The 24,072-nt window shown below is 40.3% G+C and overlaps 1 protein-coding gene across 1 annotated transcript in view; it reads right to left on the reverse strand.

Annotated features, from left to right (window-relative positions):
• The window catches only part of fkbp16 (FKBP prolyl isomerase 16), a 47,883-nt gene extending 24,844 nt beyond the window's left edge, over window positions 1–23,039 (reverse strand). Inside the window, exons 1-3 of the mRNA XM_088080599.1 lie at window positions 22,179–23,039; window positions 21,797–21,966; window positions 19,846–19,934 (exon numbers count right to left, since the gene is read on the reverse strand). Coding sequence (XP_087936725.1) covers window positions 19,846–19,934; window positions 21,797–21,966; window positions 22,179–22,650 — 731 coding nt within the window. The 5' untranslated portion in view covers window positions 22,651–23,039. The remainder of the gene's footprint in view (window positions 1–19,845; window positions 19,935–21,796; window positions 21,967–22,178) is intronic.
• Window positions 23,040–24,072: the final 1,033 nt, after the last annotated feature.

The raw sequence follows: 24,072 nt of genomic DNA on the forward strand, positions 1-24,072 counted from the left end.
CCTGTGTGCACCTTTGTAAGAATGCAGAACAAAAATTCTGAAATATTTTGGTTTGATGAAAATGATAAGTTGGACTGACTGGTAAAGAATGAGTTGGTTATATTTCTACAGTTTAAAAAATTAAGCAAACACTACAATATATGCTACAAAGTATGAAGATATACAGAATATACTACTATAAAACAGTCCAAAATCAATGTATACAGGGCTTTAGGCATTGCTGCTGGGGGAAATACCAAGTCTTTAAGGATCCCTTAATGGCATATTTAAATAGTTTTGTTTACGTTAAGTGTTTCTTAAAGTTATGTGTATCATTGCCTAAAAACAGAATTTTGGTAAAACTGATTTTTAAAAGGTTTTAAAACCTACAATGTTCACAACAATGTTTGCTAGGTAGCAGTCTCCCTCTTTCCTACGTTTGCTGTTGCATTGCTAAGTTTCTTGGCATTACTGCCCCAACTATTAATAAAATTGTGTTATCAGGTGTGTGCATCACCCATGTGACCCATGTGGTTACAACAGGTACTTGCTTATCAAATCATTGCTCCATATAGTTTATCTAGTGCTTTGAGACTTTACAGGGTAACTTCAGCACCAGTATTTTAAACAACTGTTTACACTATCCAATGATGAGTGGATTTACTGTAATGAAAAATGTTACTTATTTTGTAAAGACAATTGATTTGATCAAAAATGGTACAACTGCTATTAAATTTGTCTTGATGTAATAAACCTAAACCACACACTATAGTGCAGTAAGTAATGAGAGGACTAGGCAAAAAAATCCACTTCTGAAACTTTGCTGCTTTTTACTTTAAATCACTTCATGCAGCAGAACTCAAATACAGCAAAGACTGTACATTTTAGTTCAGAAGGAGACAACTGACTCATTAAGAGCTGAACAGATGTTTGTCGAGGTGTTGACAGCATGGCATATGATCCACACTTAATGTGACAAAACCAAGCAGTGGTATTTGATGTGTTGGGAGTGAGGATGTGTTTCAACATGTGGTGGGCTTGCGATTTGGTTGGGTAGGTATATGGGCGGGAACTTGATACCACAGAGATTACTACTGTGCAAACGGTACCCTCCATTTACACTGAGAAGTCTGCATTTCCGAATTCCCAGTCAAAAATTTCGAATTGAACGCCCCCTGAAGTTGGATATCTGACTCAGAAAATGGGAGTAACCTCACAAGCCCTGACCTCAAAATCCAAGATGCCATGCATCAACAGCAGTCAAAGCTGCAGCAATATACTGTTGCATAGCACTTCTGTCTTATATTTGTCTCATTAAAACAGTTGTACACACAGTCTTGTCCAACTTCTATCCATGGACATGTTACCATAGTGTTTGTATATGCAAAATACAGACGAAGGCTGTAGATATACACGCTGTCTGTGCCCACGTCCAGCTGTATCCTGCTGCATACAGCTGTTTCCTGCTGCGTGTCCTGCTACATGTCCTGAAGCATACAGTTGTGTCCGGCGGCATCATGACCGTTTTTGTATACTTGCCTAAACACAACGTGTGTTACTGGAGGATACCACTAGAGGGCACACAAGAGAGCTCAGGCCTTATACAACTACCAGATGTGTGGGATGTAAACAACAGACATGGTGACTGCTATGTTTACTTTGTCACATCCGCTCTGCCTCCACACTGCCCCCTGCTGTTTGTATACATACTACTTCTTGTAAATGGTAAATGGACTATACATGTATAGTGCTTTTCTAGTGTTATTGACCACTCAAAGCACTTTAACGCTACGTTACATTGACCCATTCACACACACATTCACACAGTGGTGGCCGAGGCTACCGTACAACGTACCACCTGCTACTCAGTAATCATTCACACACACTCCGATGACCCAAGGATACTTTGACATGTTGCCTGGAGGAGCTGGGGATTGAACGCTCCTTAGAGGACGACCCACTCTACCTTTGAGCCACAGCCGCCCATCGTGGCTGCATTGTGTAAAGTTCTGAGGCCGCGCACAGCTGACATGCCAAATGGATATAGGGGATGCGTGGCAGCCATCATGCATACACATACACGTAGTACGCGATAATTTTGCTGCCTGTATGATCAGTAATTTCAAAATTGCTGTAATGTATGATAAATTCACCACTGTGACACTTACAATAAGCACTTACTGCACTTATACACAACTCATATTAACTAATTTCCTGGCTTCACCATCTGTGTTTAGGCATCACATGATCTCCTTACAGCCAATCGTATTTGGTGTAGACCATGATGACATGAGGAGGCTACCACAAAAAAATGTCAAACTGAATGGACTTTTTTCCACATACATGCTCGCTTTCATTCATATACTTAATATGACGTCAGCTGTGGGCAGAGCCGTGTAAACTGAGAAATATCTTTAAGGCAGTGGGTATGGGTAGATTTGTAGATGTGTCAAAAAGTCATTTAAATACTTGTTTATGAAAGTTATAAAGTTCACGTGTTCGTTCTCACAATTGCGACTGCCTAATGGTAATCTTTCTCAAAATACAGTAATTTTGAGCCCCTGGTATGATAGTTTGACATTTCCAATCTGGCAACACTGTCTCCAGCCCTCAACTCATCATCATCATTCCCAGCGCTGACCTCCAACTTCCAGGGTAAATGGAGCGTAGCAATACTCTGGCTCCAAATGACATCACCAGAGCAAGATGACAGCGCCTGCTTCATTTTGTGGAGAAATTACATCCATCTTTACACTCAGTGGTCTTATCCAACTCCTTTAAAAAATATCGCCATCTTATTAAATGTTCGACTTTCCTCACTAACCATTTGTTTACTTCATCTTTCTGCTGTTTTTTACAAAGTGTGATGAATAGTAAAGATGTTTATTCATCACATCAAGCTCATTTTTACCACATTTTTCAAGTTTCATGTCAAATCAAATTAAAATGTGCAAGCTAAATTTATCATCATAATTAGAGTTGTGTCAGCTGTGAGTTCCACCTCTCTGCTGTGAATGATGGAGTGAACGATAAACGTTTAAAGCTTTTAAGGTAAAACAACAGCTTCACTCTGACTCACATGTGAGCAGGACAACCTTATGCAATGATCTGAAATGTCTCAACGGTTTGGGCTCTGATGTGTGGCAGCATCTAGATGAATAATTCCTTAAAAAAAAAAAAAAAAAAAAAAAAAAAGTTCAAAGCTTTTGGTCTTGGTTAGGATGGATAAGAGCAATCTGTCTTGCATAGAAATACATCACCGGAGGTCATTATCTAGAATAACAGCCTCACTGTTATCTGTGGAAGATATCTTATCCCAGGATTGACTCTAAATCCATAATCAATCGATGCGAACAAGCAGATGTCTCCGAGGTGTGTACGGAGCGGTCAAGTGGCAATTTCTCATGCAGCCCCGGGGAGAGAGGTTTAGTTTCTCAGCGAGGTAAAAGTGAAGCTGTAGTTAATGGCAATGACAGCTAGGTTCTTTCTTTGCTCAGACGTTATGTCTATATAAACTGAATCTCTGCCAGTTTTGGATTTCACTTGTGAACTTCAAAGTTGCGACAAATTCTGAGCAAGGAGCCAAAAAATTCTGCTCTTTGAAAGATGAAAGTTCTCGTCTTCCATTACGGGTACACTTCACACAAATGTCTGCCCTCTTCAGTGAACATATGAATCCCAGAATTTTGCAAGGGGTATTTTATTCTCTCTGTTTGGATGAGCAATTTCATTTGCACTCAGATCAAAGTGTTATTTTTTCCACAAAAGTGCGATTTTGGCATGAAAAAATATGGGTAAGGCATTCATAATCATTCAACAGAGCTGCTGTTTGCCTCCCTCTGTGGTTACACTGTTGTGAACATTAACGTTTGCGACCGCAAGCTGCTCATTGCTTTATGTATGACATTCAGCCGATGGAATAAATGTCATAAAGAGATATTGATCAGAAACTAATTTCCCTTCGAAGTCCGAGCTGTCACACATGCATGTGCCGAAACCAGATAACTCCCACCGAGAAAATGTCACCGTGTCTCGAATATTGTTTTGCAAATTGAGTGCACAACAAACAGAAGGCAGTTATCAACAATCCCTGACTGATGATTTAAATGTAACTTTAAAGCAGCACATGCACCTGTACAGCTACACTGAGCCTTCCCGTTTTTAATGTCAAACATAACTAAAGGGTTATTTACAAACACATACATTATGTTGACTTTTCTGAACTTGTGCAGTGTTTGTGCAAGAAATACATCATCATTATCATTCACTGTCACTCTCCTGTCATATCGCTGTCCACGAGAGATATGACTGCCTCGCTGAGAGTGTGTCTGTTATCTAACCAATAAAGATCCAGCTTCATTTCAGCAGCAGCCGGCTCTACCTCCTTGTGCAGCCTGTGAATCAATAGCAGCACGCTGAACTCCTGACTTATTAGTCAGGTTGTCACGGAGAGGCAGGCTGAGTAAAGCAAATGTAGCGGAGCCATTAGCACAATCCTTTAAAGTCACTCTGTGATGGCTGTGCACAGCAATGAGACCCGGAGCATCAGTCATGTGGAAGAGGCTTGTTTCTCAGGCGGAAGGGCTTGACTTTGCTTGACCAGAGCCAGTGGCAATGGCTTGGGTCAATCTCCTCACTCAGTACGTTCACATGATGTTAGAAAAAATGGAATTATTGTGTTAGTCTGACTGAAACTGGACTTTTAAAATTCATGTAAACATGTTAGTCCGACTGAAATTGGTCTAATTCGAATTTCTCAAAACTGGACCAACACACCCAGACAATGCGATTGGAAGTTGAGCTATTCTGTCACCTTAGTCAGACTTTAACTGGACGAGGTGTTCTGTGTGTGCTTCTAGTCGCCCCTCTGGCCTCCCTCTGTGTTTATGGATAGAGACTGTTCGTCACTTATGAGGGTGGAAGGGGTGCTGCAAAATGGGTAAGGCATTTTTTAAAAATGTAAGCACTAAGGAGGGACTTGCATTTTTAATTCTGGCCTAGGTGAGGGACATACAACTTCATAAGGTAGTATTTTATATTTATTTTAAATAAAAAAGTCACACCCCAGCCACCCCTCTCCTCTGATAAATAAAGTACAGCCCCACAACACCAGCACAGCTAAGCAATGCACTGCTGTGGACACAGAAAAACTTAATCTAACCACCTAAAAAATCAATATCAGTTTACGTGTTCATTATATTTGAACAATGTCTCCTCTTTACCTTCCACAACAGCTAATTAAGGCAGTGGTAGAGCAGCAGCTCCGTCGTTCAGTGTAGTAAAATGACTTTCTGAGTGGAGTCTGGTGTTTTTGATATAACAGCTTCAAATCCCTGTCGGTAAGGGCTGTCTGACACCAAGGTAAAGTGGTGGAAATATCGTGACTATAGTGTTCACTTAAACTGATAGATTTTTTTTAGGTGGCTTAAAACTAATCAATGAAGGCAGAGTTTACTCAGCACGATTTGATTATATGTACGTGACGTGGCAGTTTTCAACCCTGATGTTATTATAAATAAACAGTTGTGATAGTGATTTGTCTATATCATACACTGTATCAATAATATAATTCTATAGCAACTAACTGAAAGGGGGCATATATCCAGCTGCTGTGGCGGAGTTGGACATATTTCCACCAATAAATAGATTCTCCTCCATGCTTATACACTGGTACAAGGACAGCAGTCCAATTAAATGACCTAATTGAGCTGTAACTGTAGCTCGACTAAACTGTGCATGTGACCGCACTGGCAGAGAGCTTCGAAAGCAAACACAAGGAGCCAATTTACAAGGAACTTTAGCCTGTTTTTGGCTTTTATTTTGTTGATTTGTTTTCTAACACAGACAGTGTTTAGCTATACATGAGCTCACTTGTATTGTCCTTCGCCATCTGGAATGACAACACGAAACATTACCGCAGTGCAACTAATCCCATCAGTGCTATCAAACAACAGAGACTGTTCCATTCATAATGAGATCTACTTAGTTAATCCCTTCAGCTTAATCACTGCACATCTGATTTTGATTCTGCAGTGAGGGCATCAGTGGGAGTCTGCCAGTCATTAACTTTGAGAGGAATCTTTTCTGTCGGGTGCGTGTGTGCATGCATGTGTGTGATATTGTGAGACTGTTGCAGACAACTGATGACGAAGCACTGACGTCTCAATGAGATGACTCACGCTCCACGTCCCCACTGACGGTACCTCTCCATCCCCCTAACACACACACATGCACGCACGCACGCACGCACACACACACACACACACACAAACACACACACACACACACACACACACACACCCTGCAGTAACACACACACATCAGTGCCACTTGTCACTCTGATACAGATGTCGCAGGCAGCACCCGCCACCTCACATCCCTCCACAGCACGAGTATCACACTTCTGTACTGGCACATGAAGCTTATTCCCTCAGATACACTGTTGTCACTACTTCTGCCACAGTATGTTGCAGTAAATCATGTTCACCTATTGACGCAGACTTGTTTCATACTGTATGATTATGTATATCTATCCCATCCGCTTTACTCTGGAGTTACAAAAGAGCAAATGTATAAAGTGGGTTCATGAGTTGCCCAAACAGTCTGTCTGAGCTCACGTTACAGGAAGTTGCATTCCTTTGTAGTTTGAAATGTGTTTCTAAAATTGTAAAACCTTAACAAGAAGTGACGTCTCCGAGCCACAAATGACGAGTGGGGCTGGGTGGTCCTGGGAGTCGAAGAATCCCAGAAACAGCTTCTGTTTTAGCGCAATGACAAGAGAGATTGGAAGCAGCTATGAATACAAAGCCATACGTACATAACACAGAGTCAAGGTGGCTGCACAACAGCCCAGTCACCAAAAAGAATGAAAAATTTGGCATTGTATGTTTCTGCAAATCACCGATATGTTACATTTGCATATTTCACATGTATCCCATCGTCTTTAAAGTGACAGGTATTTTATGCCAAAAAATGACCTTTCTTAATATTCAAGTGTTCTTGTGCAAAAATATAACCAAAGTATTGTTGAAACAAAAAGTAAGGGAAAATTTAAACAAATTTGCTTCGCATGCATGAAGTGCGGCCGTGACATCACCATTCTCACAGGATCCACACACAGCCAGTTTACACGACGACAGCAGGGTTGGCATTTTCACAAAATTACACTCTGGAACCCGGTTTCAAAAGTTTGCGTTTTTAGGCCCCCTAAACACTGTTGTCTTGTGAACCAAAGGCCAAACCACAACCAAAGTTTAACATTTCATGCAAGAACCATTGCCAAATGCCCCCTAAGTTTACGTTAGCATGCTTACGTTTGCTAGTAAGGACAAAACGCTAAGTACAGCTGATACCGATGAAATGCTCCTAATTTTGCAGCTATGTGGTCATAAACCAAAATACTGGACCTTATAAACTGTGCTAGATCAAAGTAAGTGCAATTCATCCTGAAGCGAGAATTTAGGACAGCACTCCAATACAGCATTTTTTATTATTGCCACATAGACGTTTTGGACCAGATGCCCTTCTTCAGCATGTACATTGGCAATAACGATAATGACAATCCATGAGCAAGTTCTGGAGACAGGCCAAAAAATGTCAACCTCATGGTGGCAGAAGACGGAAATGCAACAGGAGTAATTCTCTAAAAACTGTGAATTAAAGTAAAAAAGAACTTTGGAAAAATATCAGGGGTACGGGGGTTTCGGATGCTATTTCACAATCTAAAAAGCACCTTCTACACAGTAAAAGTTCTCAAATAATCATATTGTTTGTTTTCACTGACACTTTTTACATTTTACTTTGGATAAGTGAGACACAGCCAGTCGCTAACACACAGGACAGTTCATACCTGCTTGCTTACAAGGACATGATCTCACTTATAAAACCAGTTCAGTGCAGACAGCTTATTTTTGTCATGCTCCACTAATCTCTCTGGCTGTGTGTGTTGTGCACAGGAGGCATGGATGATTTAAAAAGAGTGCCTGCCATGGGTAGGAAGGTGCTGGTAGGGCTAAAATGTCATCTCACGTGTGTTTCTCCCATGTGCCCCTCTTGGCATGCCACGCTCTGGAAAACAGACTCTTGCAACATTGTGGTTATACAACACAGAGCAGCTAGTGGCACAGTGGACGGGAGGTGCTGTCAGTGAAGCATGACAACGTTGACAGCGTTCCAGTGCAGACGGCATGTTTTGACACCAACTCATGGGAGATACAGAGGTGAGGGCAGGACAGCAGGAACTCAAACTTTCTGATAAGGATCCTAGCAAGAAAATGGATGATCTGTTGTTGTAGATTAATTTTTATTTTTATTGTGAAAGGTCAGATGAGAAAATCTTTGCTACATTTTTGGGTGCCAACAACTATTTTAACAGCAGCTGAGATGATGAGGATTAAGGAAGCCTGATATCAAAAAAGAATGAGCTAAAAATAAAGTCAGCGTCTTAATAGGAAGACAAAGCAAGCATTACAAAGTAGATTGAGTCTCGGTGCATTTCAACCAGTGGTGGAATATTAGTTTGGACATCAGTATTGGTCCAATGTATAGAGTGTATCCAGTTTTTTTGCTTTGTAAAGGAAAACATATGGTAAATATAAATTGACCCTGCTCTGTTTTTAAAGTTGTTTTTTTTTGGACTAGAGGCAGTGATGTAACTGCTACCCATATAATTCTGCACAGATCCATCGAGCAAAGATGGTAGATCGCTGGATGTAAATGTAACTTTTGTTTGTTTACAAGTTAAGTAAAGGATCTGCACAATATGTTGGGTTATGCAGGTGGGAAGCCTGCAAGGGTCTTCCCCGTGAGCCTTGTGATAAAACATATCTCTGGCAGGTGAAAAAAAATCAAGAACATGGCCAATAACACCACTCACTGTCACTGTGCAGAGGACTTAGACGGCCATGCAGGGTTGCTTCTTTGATAAGGATTGGAAAAACATATATACTTTCAAATACGTATTTACTAATACACACAATACATGTAAAAATAAGCTATGTGAACAAAATTATGTCTATAAATTTCAAAGAAACACATTATGATTTTGGTGACATGATGATGCTTATTTAAATTTTGCCACTTACTTCTGCACTACGCTAATTCTGTTGCCTCTCGGGAGCATTCCTGCTCCCCTGTTTCCTAGTTTTCCTGGATCCTGGCCGTAACCTTGACTGTGCCTGACTGTGGTGATAGCTGTGCTGATGCTGCGACCCTGCCTTTGGTTGTGCTCGTGCTGTGGCTGTACTGATACTGTGCCCCCCGCTCGCCCTGATTTTGGTCTGGTCCTGGTTGCGCCGATGCTGTGATCTTGCCTTTGGACACCTCCCTATCAACATATGCATGAGACTCTTATCAACACCCACAATATCATCATAGAGTGCATTTAATATTTTCACACCTACCATTATTGTAATATGACATGCATCTGTGTCTATTATTGCCGTGCCTCTCTCCCCCTCTCTCTTTCTCTTTCCTTTTTTGCCATGATTGTATTTCATTTGTTATTTACGACATCTATTGCTCGTCTGTCCGTCCTGGAAGAGGGATCCCTCATCATCCTCTACCGCTCTTCCTGAGGTTTCTTCCTTTTTTTCCCCCGTTCAGGGGTTCTTTTTCGGGAGTTTTTCCTTGGGTGATGTGAGGGTCTAAGGGCAGAGGGATGTCATACACTGTAAAGCCCTCTGAGGCAAACCATGTTTTGTGATAATGGGCTCTATAAATAAAACTGACTTGACTTGACTTGACTTTACTTGTACTATTGTAGACCTATCACCACCACCTAATTAAATGCATAGTTGCAGGATAAAAATTAGATAAACCTTCATAATATTGATATTACATTAACTTAGTATTGTGTGGAATTTAAACTTGAATTTACATGTTAGCTGATTAAAAAAATGTAGCTATAGTAAGATAATGACTGACTTGATAATTTAATTTTTCTAGGATTTTACATTTCCTCCCCTGACCACTTAAAATGTTTGGACAAATTTAGACAGTTAAGACTGTGTTAGGGACCTGCAGGCCAAACTTTCTTGATTAAAACTTGTGTTGTACTATCAGTTATAAAGTAAGTGCTGCTTAAAAATGAGAAGTTAATTCCCCTAACTCAGTGAAGTGCACTTATTGCACATGATTCCATTAGAAGTTGTCACATTAATTTTTTGTTGAGCCAAATCATTTGTTTTTAAAATGTGTAGCGTCTCCTACTTTGAACCTGTTGTAGCTGGAGTAAAAAATTTGTTGTGTTGGTTTTGCAACATGTTTGTCTTGTTGGCGTGGCTGTCCCAGTGGGAAGCGGTTTGCATTGAGTCAGCCACTGTCCTCTTTGTCCTCATCTGTTGACTTATGTACCCTGCAGTAAACTGAGAATGTTGTGAGTTTTAATTCTACTGTACTCACGTAACATCCCTCTATGACAAGAACTGCAGAGTGAGAGGAAATTCAGCTTTCAAAATGTGGAGAAAATTGGGACAAAACTACATGAATAAAGCAACAGCAACTAAAGCTAGACAATGCTAATAAAGCTCCACCAGTGCGATGGTCATGCAACAAAAGCCAACTTAACTCCAAGTTTTATCCACTCTAAAAATACTTACCTAAAATTCAATAAAAGCACATGAGATTTACTGTCCACTAAATAGCCCCTGACCACAGAAAGCAGAAGTAGATATAAGAGAGGGCAGTGCTATATAACAACCCTGGCTGTGTCGATGAGAAAGATAAGCCTGCTAGCAGCAGGGGAAAAAGGTAAACATCCAGTGAGATTAGATGAGGGACATGCACAGTTCAAACATCGGTCTGAGTGGCAAAAAAACTGCACTGGTGCCAAAACAACCCACCTTCTAGTTTTCAGAGGTAACACAAAGAGGCTACTTTGATCACATGTAATCACACATTTCTTTTTAGTTACAGGTCAACACGTGAAGTTTCAGACTAATGTGGCAGCAGTTGTGACAAACAAGAGAGTGCATGCTGATCGACAGCTGGGCCTGATCTTATCTGGAGTGTGCTTGCTGGCCTGCTCCTGGAGCGTGAGGTCTGGGTGTGGTTTCTCGTCAGCCTGCTGTGTGTGTCCCAGGAAAGAGGCACACAGAGCCAAAAAGCTGCATTCAGACTTGTATAATTCACATAAGCACACAGAAAGAGACTTCTTGTGTCACTCAGTAAGTTTACATGATGTCAGAAAAAGTCTGATTATGTAGTTAATCCGACTAAAACTGGACTTTTAAAATATATGTAAACATGTTAGTCTGACTGAAACTGGACTAAATCGAATTTCTCAAAATCCCAGATAATGTGATTATAAGTCGAGCTATTCCGTCATGTAAACACCTCAGTCAGACTTTAACTGCACTAGATGATCTGCGGGTGCTCATAGTCGCCACATCCCTTCCCCTTTGGTGTTTACGGATGGGGACTGTCCGGCACTTATGAGGGGGGAAGGGGGGGCAGCAAAACGGCCAGGCAGTTTAAAACAATGTAAGCACTGAGGAGGGACTTGCGATTTTAATTTTGGCTTAGGTGATGGACATGTAACTTGAAAAGGTTGTATTATATATTTATTTCAAATAAAAAAGTCAAACCCCAGCCACCCCCCTCCTCTGATAAATACAGTATAGTCCCACAACCCCGGCCTGGAAGCTAAGTGATGTCCTGCTGTGGACCGGCTGCAGCAAAACATATTTTAGCCACCTAAAAAAATCAATATCATTTTAAGTGTGCACTATATTTTAATATTTACTCCTCTATACACAACAGCTGGTGGAGGCAGTGGTAGAACAGCAGCTCCACCGTTCTTTGGAGTAAAAGAAGTGTTTTTCTCAGAGGAGGCTGGTGTTTTTGATAGGACGGCTTCAAATCCCCATTGGCAAGGGCTGTCTTATGGCAATTGGCCAAGTGGTGAGAATATTCTAAATATAGCGTAGGCTGCATTTAAACTGATATTGATTTTTAGGTAGCTTAAAACTAAACAAGGAAGGCAGAGTTTGCTCAGTGCCGCTTGATTATAAGTGTGTGACGTGGCAGTATTTTAACCTGAAGTTAATGAAAATAAAAAGTAGTGATTTTGTCTGCATCATAGATTGTATAAACAATATAGGTTTATGGCAACTAGCTGAAAGGGGGCATATCTCCACCTGCTGTGGCAGAGTTGGACATACTGTTAAGGGGTTGGACATACGATAAATGGATTCTCCCCCAGTGTTTGTATTCCTGGACAAGGACAGCAGTCCAATTAAATGGCCTAATCAAGCTATAACCATAGCTTGACAGAACTGTGCATGTAAATGTACTGAATCACACTGAACAGTATTTCTGCACTGAGGGAACACCAATGTGTAGAAGAATGGTTTGATCCATTAATGTGTTTTCCACAGTCGTCAAAGGTCGTATTATTCATTGGATCCCGGTGGCTCTGCAGAGTGAGTCACACCACCTCCAGCACAGAGAGGATCTCCACCTCACAGATTCTTTGCGTGGACAACATGCTTACGTACTGCAGACAGGGGAGGAGGGCTTGTGTGCATAAAAGTGACAGACACCAGTACAACTGTGTGGCCAGTGAGTCACTGTACCTGTCTATTGGTAAGTGCTCCATGTAATGGAAAGCAGAACTGCCAGTTCTCAGCCGCATCGTGTATTGTTGGGTGATAAGCAGATAGGATGGTTTGTAACAAGAGGAAGAACACACACAATCATATATGGACCAAACGCCCAACCCTCTGTCATATACGTAAATCACTGACATTTCTCACATCTTTCAAAGCTGGCTATGCCTACAAGTCTCCTCACTGATCATTCCACTTGATCCCATTGATTGCATTTCTGGTTTGACACTTTCACATGTTGCCGCTTTGTTCAGTGAATTTCTTGGCCCGCCTGACTTTCTGCTCCGAGAAGTGTCACTGTTACCTTTTTCAGCTGCATTCCCCGCTGGATATGGGTGTGTGCCTCTGAGGCCACGGGGAGAGGCGTTTTACACTCGCCAACTTCTTCAAGAGTGTCAACAAAGATTCCCCTCGAGCACATTCCCAGGAAGACGATTCACTGGTCACTGATTAGTTCTGGGTAAATATTTGACTTTGTGTATCAAACATAATGCTTGAACACCGATTTACATCGAACGTTTTATTCAACAATTAGTTTCAAAGCAGGCTGGATCATCTGCAGGTCAAATCTAATTGTGACCTGGTCCACGTAATTTTGACCTGATGACATTCCAGTCTGGATGAAAACATTTTCTGATCTAATGGTTACATTTACTTTTTTGATGAGATTCCTTTTCTGGCTTTTTATGTCTGTGATTTTGTTAACTTTGTGTGCTTCCTGAAACAATATTGCTGGTAGTTTTATCATATTTTTTAAAGTTTCATTTTTTGTCTTAGCCATGCTAGCAGACTGTATGTATACACTGTATATATATCTATATATAGATTCAAAGAAACAAGATGGCACAAGTAGCTTTATACATTTCACTTTCACACATTTTGACATGATAAATGACATGTTAGGGCACATTCATCTAAGTATACATGGGTGCATGTATAGGTAAGGGATTCATTTTCATCAGCCACGATACAGCTTAGTAGGAAAACTGTCTTTTTCAGAAAAAGGGCAAAAACTGGATGACGTGCATTGAAACGTAATCAGTGTCACAGTAAGCATGTTACCATGCTGATGTTAGCGTTTTGTTCAAAGGACTGCAATGGCCATGAACAGCCTTGCAGAACCCATCACTTACATGATAGAAAAAGTCTTATGATTTTGTTTTGACTTTAACTGGACTAAATCAAATTTCTAATGCGATTGGAAGTTAAGCTATTCTGTCATGTAAACTGCATATGCTTCTAGTCACTACCCCGGCCTCCCTCTATGATTTGGGATAGGGACTGACGGGGGAAGGGGGGGGGCTGCAAAATGGGTCAGACATTTAAAAAAATGTAAGCACTGAGGAGGGACTTGTGTTTTTAATTTTGGCTTAGGCGAGGGACATACAACTTTATAAGGTAGTAATTTATATTTATTTCAGATAAAACCCCAGCTTCCCCCCTCCTCTGAAAAATAAAGTACAGTACACCGGCACAGAAGCTAAGCGATGTCCTGCTGTGGACGGGCTGCAGCTAAACATATTTTAGCCACCTTAGTCAATGTCAGTGTAAGTGTTCACTATATTTGAATCTTGTCTCCACTTTATCTTCAACAACAGCTGATGGAGGCAGCGGTAGACCAACAGCTCTGCTGTTTAGTGACGTAAAATGACTGTTTTTCTGAGTGGAATCCGGTGTTTTTTATATAACGGCTTCAAATCCCTGTCCGTAAGACTGTTTTACAGCAAGGTAAAGTGGTGAAAACATTTGAAATATAGCGTAGGCTACAATTGAACTGATACAGATTTTTTTAGAAGCACCCTGAAATTATTGTAAATAAGCAGTTGTGATTGTGATTTGGTTTGTATCATAGACTGTATAAATAATATGGTCTAAAGCAGCTAGCTGAAGGGGGCATATCTCCACCTGCTGTGGCAGAGAATGAACCAAATCAAATCACAAAACCAAACACACTCCTTGATGTATTTACAGCTACACTACTCTGAACACCTATAATTTACTTGTGCACTCTGACTCCGTGGCAGACTGACAAAACAAAAAAAACCCATTTACCTCAGTTCCCGTTTAACTGCACGGCTACTAACTGATGAAAAATATTATACCATCAATAACCACCAGTCATCGAGGGTAGTATGTTACAGTACTTTCCCATGAACTTAAGTTTCACTGAACTTGCTCCAACCTGCCACTGCCAGATAAGTAAGCCTGGTATAATCAAAGCTACAACAGCCGTCAGGCTCACCTCACCCTATGTCAGAGAGGGGGAGATTCCTCTCTCCTCCCACAGCGGGACTTGTTTGTTTTCCCCCCCTCAGAAAATGACAAAAATAGCCTTCCGGTGTCTCTCCACAGTGTCTCTACTGTTCCATTAAAGGGTATTTCTTTAGTATGTGATTATCTACTATACTTGCGTGTTGTGGTTCACCAGATCTGCATATTATCTGCTTGGTTCATAGTCACTGTAAGTAATTTAATATCTGTGTTATCCTCCGTGGGATACACCAGGGTTCAATTCTGGGTCCCATGCATTTTTTCTGTAGAGGCTACAATTAAGAAAAGTTTTCCTTTCATCACAGGTTGCAATAATATATATCACACCACACTGATTCAATGTTTTACTATCATTACATTACAGATTTTTGCAAAAACTAAAGCGATAAAACACAATTGCGAGATGACTGCATTTCCACTGAGTGATGTTATTTGACTTCTCTAACAATAACATCCCAAGTGGTGATGGATGTTCAAATCATGAGCAGGATTATTTCTATTACAACCACGAACTAGCCGTCATTATTTCTAATGAAGGTGACGTATGCATGTTACATGAGTGATAAGGGAAAGGCAAGCTCCTTATACTGGAGAGTAGCCATGTATGGGGGATTTCTGGGAGGTGATAGTCCACAATTTCACAGAGGAATGCTATAGCATCATGTGACCTATAAAAGCAAAAAAAAAGTTTTTCCATTGCAAGTTTGCGAAATATAGTTCTCTTAATTGCCTGAAAGACCACCTCATATGAGCGTAAAAACTTTTGTGCAATAAATAAAATTGACGTGTTTCCATTAGGCATATTCTATATTTGCGCATCTTGCGGGTTGATGGAAAACCACCTACTGTCTACTGACCAATAAAGACAAAAAATGCCAAAACAAGAAGTGTCAATTATCTGAGAGTCTAGGCTAAAAGTTTTGTGTCTTTTCTTGTGGGAGCACAGTGAACACTGTGGGGCGATTTACTTAATTCGCTTTTCTTTTCTTTTTCTTTTTTTTTTACTACATCTGTGGCAGTTTACCAATCTGTGGTTGATTCACACCGAGTATAGCCTTGGCTTTCCTTTTGGAACAAAAGAACAAAAACACATGTGCTGGTGTTGATGATCACCTTTGTGTCCTGAGAGTGTAAATTACATGTGAGCTTCCGTGCACATAAAGTAAATGTTTTTATAAAGCATTTTGTACAAACTGGTTTATAAATCTCTACATAAATACACTGTTACTTCAGTATGAATTGTAATCACATGATCCCTTTGTGACATGTTAATTCAACAGTAGAATGATTAACTAGCTGCCACTGTCCATCTGGACATGAGATTAAACTGTTAATTTAACTATGACACATCCCTGTGGTCTAATTAACTCCACTCCAACATGTGCCACCGAGGTACTTCTCATTTGTGCCAAGAGCAAAAGTACACTAACACCTTCGCTGCCAGCTCCAGGACTTAAGCTCCTGTTTATGTTTGTTGACAGCTGGCCAATGTAACCTCACAGGGCACCACTTCACATTTAAGATGTCTCTAAATGTGTTTCACGTATGGCTAGAAACAAATGCATGCACTGTATATAGTGAGGCTCATTAAATGAAGTATGTTTCTTGTTTGTCAAGTTTAGTTTTCATTTGAAGAAATAAAGCAGCTGCTAGTGACACTTAATGTTGTTGACTTTGGGGTCTTGCAGAGCCGATGAGGCAGACCCCCTGGAGGGTTTATGAGTGTTAAAGTTGTCCCTGTGCAGAGATCAACAGATGTTCCCTTCCATTGCTCTCTGATAATGACCTGCAGACTGAGGGGAGGTTGTGTGTGTCTCGGACTAAGCAGTGGGAAATAGCTTTGACGTATGCTGCTGTTCCTTGAAAAGGCGAGCGTGATGTCTTTCGTCACAACTCCACTTTCAAAGGCTTTAATGTCACGAGAAAGACGTCAGTGTTCCTTGCAGTCTTACAGCTTATCCGCTGTAATCAATCAGGTAATTGCTCCAGACTTTCGCGGGGGTTTCATTATCCTCGCATTCTCCTTTTAAAGGAGCAGCAGCTCCGATCACATCATTCGTTACAGCTAGCCCATCACCCCCACACCGAGCCGCAGACCACTCCACTGTGCTGTGTTGAATCATACTGTCTGGCCAGCCTTGCGCATGGTTCTGATAAATAACTGTGAAGAGCTCTTTGCAGCGCTGTTTGCAACAGGCGACTGACAGAGTTCAATCAATGCATCTGCCAGTAAACAGTGAGAGGCTAATGAGATTTGCTGACATTTTACAGCACTGTCATGCTGTGGCTGTCAATTCTACTCTGAAAGATGATGTCTGTCACTGCTTGTGAGTCTTATTTTTGTCAGCTTATTTGCTCAAATCATTATTTTTAATAAATACTTTGGTAATAGGCCTCAACGGGTAGGTCTATTACCAAAGTATACCAATGCTATGGATTATTAGACAGGAGTTCTGTGCCTTCTGTGCCACAGCCAGCCACGGAGGCGGAGGTCAGTTCATTCCTATAACAGCTGCTAATTGACACATGACCCCCCCCCCCCCCGATCTACAAGCCCATGACACTTGGGCTCTAGAATCTTCTGGTGGCTGAGTGTGCCCGAGTGGGTTACCAGCGGAGTGACTGACTTCCAGTGCAGCGCTTTGCTAGCTTGAATGGTAGTCTAAAATATTTAATCTTGGGGCTGTGGGCATCACTTGACAGACCGTGTAATTCTACTTTTGGCCACTATATATAATTTGCATCAGAGCCTGGTGCACTTCCAGGGGGCTTGGTGGAAATAGCTAGCTATTTGCAGTTCATTGTGTGAAAGTTCACTCATTCACACAGTTTGATAAATCTGAAAAAAAGTTTAAACATGAAAATTCACTGTTTTATGTGGCTTGGTTTAAGTTTAAACATGCACACTAATAATCCACTTATAATATAATCCACAATTAATCCACTTTTATCCAGAACAATGACAATATTCTTCATTTAATACGAGTCACATAAACAGCATACACCATAAGGCCTTTTTCTAGCAGCATATATCAGCATCAATTTTCTCATCTAACACTCAACAAGAAAACTATTGGCATTCACACCCGGGTCAATTGACTGCAGCAGGCACAGCTTTTTATCGCCTCCGGCTCCAGTGGACATTGATGGGAACACAACACCCAGCTGAATACAGTAATTTCAGCTCCCTAACTGGCGAGATGCAATGATGTGCCATCACTAATTACCATCTGTTTCCACCTAAGCAGTGCTAAAACATTGATCCGTATAAGTCAGACCTCTGTTGCTACTGCTGTCTACAGTTTACCTGTTCTCCGGCCTGTCCGTGACGTCACACAGACACCAACACACACACAACACACACACACAAAAAGGCAAACTTGTTTACTCCAGCGGTGTGTTCCCTGGAAGTGGGAATGCAGTCAATCGCCTTTTAGCAGGTTTATTGTGTTTAAAAAACAATGTGTGCACACGCTCATTTGGTGGGAAAGGGGTTTAATTGTATTTCCCAAAGGTTTTCTATCATTGGACAAGTTGTTTTTAACTTTAGAGTTCAGATGAGTTTGTAGCATGCTATTTTATTCCATATTTTACCGACTTTCCCACTTATCTTACCAAATCATAAACAAACGAATTTAACTTCAGTGACCAGAGAAAATCACATTCAGAGCAAACAGCAACCTCAGTAACTGAATCAAAGAGCTGGCATGGAGCTCTGATTGTCTACCTCATGGCACGGCTAATTTTGACTCTACAGCACACAACCCTAATCAGCTGCATCAAAACAATCATTAACTAACCTCCCGTTGCCTCCTTCTGTTTTTTCTGCCTCCTTCTCCACACACGACGGAGGGCTAGTCAACACCTCAGAGACCCCTGGCTCTCACCTCGCACACCCCGTGTCCCATCAAGCCCTTCACACAGCTCCATAACACAAGCAGGACCTCACACACAGCACACAGAGGAGGCTGAATCAGTATCACACACTGAGAAAAACATCATGCTTACACAACACGATGTTCAGTACATTTGAACATTACATTTTCAGACAGGCTGTGTTTTACTTTCAGCCTGGATTTGAATTATGAATTTAGCTCTGTATCCGGCACTTTTTAGTGCCACATAATTCTGGGTGCATGTTTGTTTTTATGCATGACTCCTCTGTACAGCTGCTGTGCTGATGGTACAGCATGTCCTACATGAAGCTGAATGGATGTTTTGATACGACTGCACAGCACGTCCTTAAAAACACAGGCGGACTCTGAACCGCTGTCCACTCACAGAGCATACATATTCAAACTATCTAATAATGCTTAATTTACTGTAATAGGTGCAGACTTTCATAAACACTAGCTTAAAGTTGATATGATCACTTAAATTAATGGCTACAATTTTGCTGTTTATGAAAGAGCTAATATAAAGTAGATTACTGTGAGCTTAGAAAGCCTCACAGCAGTGAGAACTACACAAAGTATTTTGCTGCAACATATTCAACAGACTAACAGATCAAATCAACACATGATTAATCACACCTCAAAGGACAAATATTTCCATTGCTATTTTATTACACACAATTTCGTCTAATCACCAGTGCGTCTCCTTCTCACGTGTTTCAGTTATCTAGAGCAAATATTAAAACTATAAACAATGTTTTTTTTCTCAGTGACACACCAATCTCTTCTGTGTTTATTCTTGCTCTTTAATGGCGTAAAGGTTGTAAACCTGATTCCTTGGACGTCAAATAAGTGATGTCCTCCCATAGGTTGTGAGGTTACAAGCACACCATTGATAGGCTGCCTCTGAATGGTGTTAGGAGGAAGCCATCTGCTCCTGTTTATGGTTCATTAACCCCACTACCCCTGGATAACCAGGCTACCCCACAGCAACAGGTACCAGAGGCCTGATATTTAGTATAACTGCCAAAGTATTGTTTCTGCTTCAACCTGCTTCGTAATTCAAAAGACAGCAATAGTTGGAAAACCCTTACCTTCCCAGAAGTCCATAGGCATACAGTGAATCTGCCAGCAGTAATGTGATCTCATTCTTCTGCATAGACATGACACACTCCTCCAGAGCCTACAGGTGTCAAAATACAACGCGTTATTTAGAGGACTGACTGGGCTTTTTACATAATCACACAAAATACATAAAAGGATAACTCTGGGTTGTGCATTTTATTGTCTTTATTACTGAAAAAAAAAAAAACATCTGCTGATAAATTTCAAGTTTAACCTTTTGAAACCTGATACCAGTTACAAGTTAGGAGTAACAAGAACATTCCTTAAAATTTGGCAAAAAAAAGAAAGGAACAAAGGTTAAAAAAAAGAAAAAAGTGGAAAAATAAAAATATATATTAATATTTAGATAAAATAATTCATAGCAATTGTAATAAGAATAAGAATAATGTGCTGGACATTTTTTCCCTATTTTTCTACGATAATTATTAGCTTTTAAAAAGTTCTCTCTGTCTCTCTCTTTTAAATTAATTTTCAGGTTATTTTCTTGTCTTTTTTTCTTTTGACAGTGCCTTTTTGGCCATGTTGTCAAAGGAAATCAATCCAAATCAGAACAATGCAATTCGCTTAGGTTTTATAGGTTTAAATGCAAGTGAAAAGCATCTGAACGTAGCAGGAGAGAACTGATGTCATTCCAGGTTTCTAAGGGTTAAAGCATATGGATCAGCTTTTAGTGATGCTAGATCTGTCAGTTGGTTCTGACTGAAATATCTCAAGAACTATTGACAGATTTTCAAAAAATATGGTACATATATTTGTTGTTCCCACAAGATTAATCTAAATGATTTTGATGATAGTTTGAATCTGAATTATTATGATTCATGACCCAAAAAACTAATGACATTACTTTCAGCCTCAGCCGCACTTTGTGTTCTATGCTAATTTTGCGCCAGACTGTATAAAAGAAGTGGACGTATGCTGAATTCATGTGCTGTCAGAAAATCGTAGTTTCCCAGTTGGGAAGTTGTTCTTCTGACTTTGTTGTGTTTATGAGCTTTTAGGTCGTAAAGTTGAAAGAACATGAGAGCTACAAAGAGGATGGGTTGCAATTTAATGCTAAAAGTGTTTAAACAAGAGGTTTATAGCTGTTTCTGGTTTATTTATTTATTTTTTATACCTTTTTAATTATTTATATATATATATATATATATATATATATATATATATATATATATATATATATATATATATATATATATATACAAATAATAAATAATATATATAAATATATATATTTCATATTCAATTTAATATTTTCATATTTAATATAAGCCACCCTTCATGGACAGCAGTTAAAATTACAATATTAAAACACCACATTACATTTTACATGTGGTCAAATTTTCAAAATTTGATATTTAGCAGTAATTAATTAATTAAAAAACTTTCTTACCATTGACCAAACACTGACTTCTGCCCATTATGTTAATGCATTTATGACGTAAAGTCTGCAACTCGTGTTATAAAATAACGTTGTTATCAGTGGTAGTATACTGGCCTGGCATGCTTTAGAGTTAAACGTTTACTTGCTTGCTTGCTAATAGATGCAGATACTAAAATGTAATAAAAGTAAATAACAGCTACTAGTAAAAAAATAACAAAATATATAATTTTTTACCATCACCGTTACCGTTTACATGTCCTGAAAAGTCGTGCAAACTTTATAACTCGGCAACTAAGGTATCATCGAAAGTTCCCAATTTCCCACTTGTAATTACAACTTTTAGGGGCTGTTCATGTGCTCATAACTGGTAAGTACGGTAAATACAATATTTCCGAGAAGCACGTGAAGGCAGAATAGGTGCAGCTTCACAGAGCTGCTAACATGTCTGTAGACTCTCAGACTGTAAAAATACCATATGTAAACAAGACTATTGGTCACTGTTGAAATATGATAGAATAAAACTAAGCTAAATATGTTACCTGGTTTACATCACCCTCTCCGATAACAAACACAAGCTTGCAGTCCTTCTCCACCACTGTGCGGTCCTCCAGGACACATTGCATCTTCACAGTAACCTCCTGGCCCCAGGCAGGCCTCAGGGCATGCATGGCCTCAGACTCCAACACCTTCTTCCTCAACAACCGATCCTCTGCGTGAGGAAAATACAGAAGGTCGCGCAGGAGGAAGGAGGATTAATCTTCTGATTGTTGGTAAACACATGCTCAGAAACAACCAAAAACATGCCAAGATTGAATTCAGTCACATTTTAAGTTAAATTAATGGGAAGCAATTGTTGCAATAACTTAGTGATCATTTTGCAAGATTATCAATACCAAGTGTGTCTCACTGAAGTATCCTCACCTGTGATGTCCTGCCAATCATCTGCCCCAAACAGCTCCTCAAAGGTGGAGGAAGTCCACTCCACCAATGCATATTCTGGAAAGAGACTCTCTGCCAAGCTGTCTCTCTCCAACACCTCATCCTCTGTCGATGGATCTTGAAATCGCACCATCTTCCAGCTATTTGTCTTTCTCAGTTTCCTCCGCTCCTTGCATCCTGTGTCTCCACTTTGCTCAGGATCAGAGGGTGTTTTTATCTCAGTGCATCCACTCTCTCCTGCACAGGTTTCTGTTTCAGCCTGCTCTTTCCCACTCAGCTCCTCGCCTTCCTCTGCAGGCCCACAGGGCTGCTCGGTGTGACCGTCCCCGTTAGAGAGCTTGGGGTTGGCCTCTCTTACCTCAGGCTGCGTGGGCTCCGCTGCAGGGTCTCCATGCTCCTCACAACACGGCTCTGTCTCCATTTCACTGCAGAGAGTGGCGGTCACCACCTGCATTAGCCTCCAGAAAAGATAATCTTCCTTGTTCGAGCCAATGTTCCTCTTAGGTGCAGGTTAGTAGTTCCGTTGGAACCAACCTCTGCCACCTACATTCAGTCAAAACCAAGAAAAAATCTCCATGATGCAATATTTACAAAAATCCATGTTGTTTTAAATCCAACTCAGAATGCATCCCTAAATCCTGGTTTTTATGTAAACTTTTTTGGAAAAGCTTTGTCCCGCCTGCAGCTGCGTTGCCTCAGCACTTTGACCCTGCTTGTGTCCGTCTTAGTCCACACAGTGCAGTGATGTGGTAGCAACAAAAAAATGATCAATGTAAAGAAACTGTGCAGCGCATCGAAGCACTCCCAGCCAGCAGGCTTGTGCAGTGGTAATCTGCAGGATTAGAAGAGAAAAACCTAATCTGCCAGAACGTCTGTAAGCTTCTTAATGACTTCACCATCGTGCCCCACAACGCAGTTTCCATGAATGCAGTCTACCAATAAGATCTCGGGAGATACAAGCTCAAACTTAATTTTCTTTGAGTTATGTTAGGAGATGTTTATTTTCACTTTTTAAGAAAGTGAAACACTAATAACCTGCAGGCTGTTAAATACTGAAACTAGATTACAGAATAAATACATTGTTTCTGAGATGTAAAACTGCTGGAAGATAAAAGTTTCACATCATGTGTATAATGCACTGGCGTATCTTCCCAATTACTCTTAAAGCTTAAGACATTGCTTTGTTTTTAACCCATAAAGCTAGTTTAGTGATTTCTTGTCAGGTAGAGATGGATGCTAAACTGTACATATATACATTATTATGGGTACCATAGATGTACAAACATCTATACAGATAGATCTATATAGATGTAAACACCTGTAGTGCTATTTATCAATCAATATTTTTTTTGTGTGACTTGCTGAATGTTGGAGATATCTGCAACATCTGCCTTCTCTCAAATATAATAAAAAAGTATGGCACTCAGCTTGTGGTGCTCAAAGTGCCAAAAAATAAATCTGAAAAACTTAAGCAATGTCTTTTTTGTAGAAATCATGACCCTGTTATTCAAGATAATCCACAGACCTTGTTGTGAGCAGTTTCGTGTAGGAACTATTTTCTTTATACACCCTCCAACCACTCATGACAGCACAAGATGTAAACATGAACATTAGCTAGCTTAGTGGTGCTACATGAGCTAGCACTAGATGCATGCTTATTTCTGCAGTGATTCGTCTGTCAAGTGCAGCTCAGTAGGAATTAAATGGTTCCTACATAACATTGCTCACAACAAGGTCTGTGGATTATCTTGGGTAACCAGATCATGATTTTTGGAAAGAGACATTGCTGTTGATATTTTTTGACACTTTGAGTACCCCGAGCCGAGTGCCTTCTAGTTTTATTATATTCAAGAAAAGGATGGTCGATATCTCCATC

Source organism: Plectropomus leopardus, chromosome 7, assembly GCF_026936395.1.
Source record: "Plectropomus leopardus strain MGB_pleo_1.0 chromosome 7, ASM2693639v1, whole genome shotgun sequence".
NCBI classification, from domain to species: domain Eukaryota; kingdom Metazoa; phylum Chordata; class Actinopteri; order Perciformes; family Serranidae; genus Plectropomus; species Plectropomus leopardus.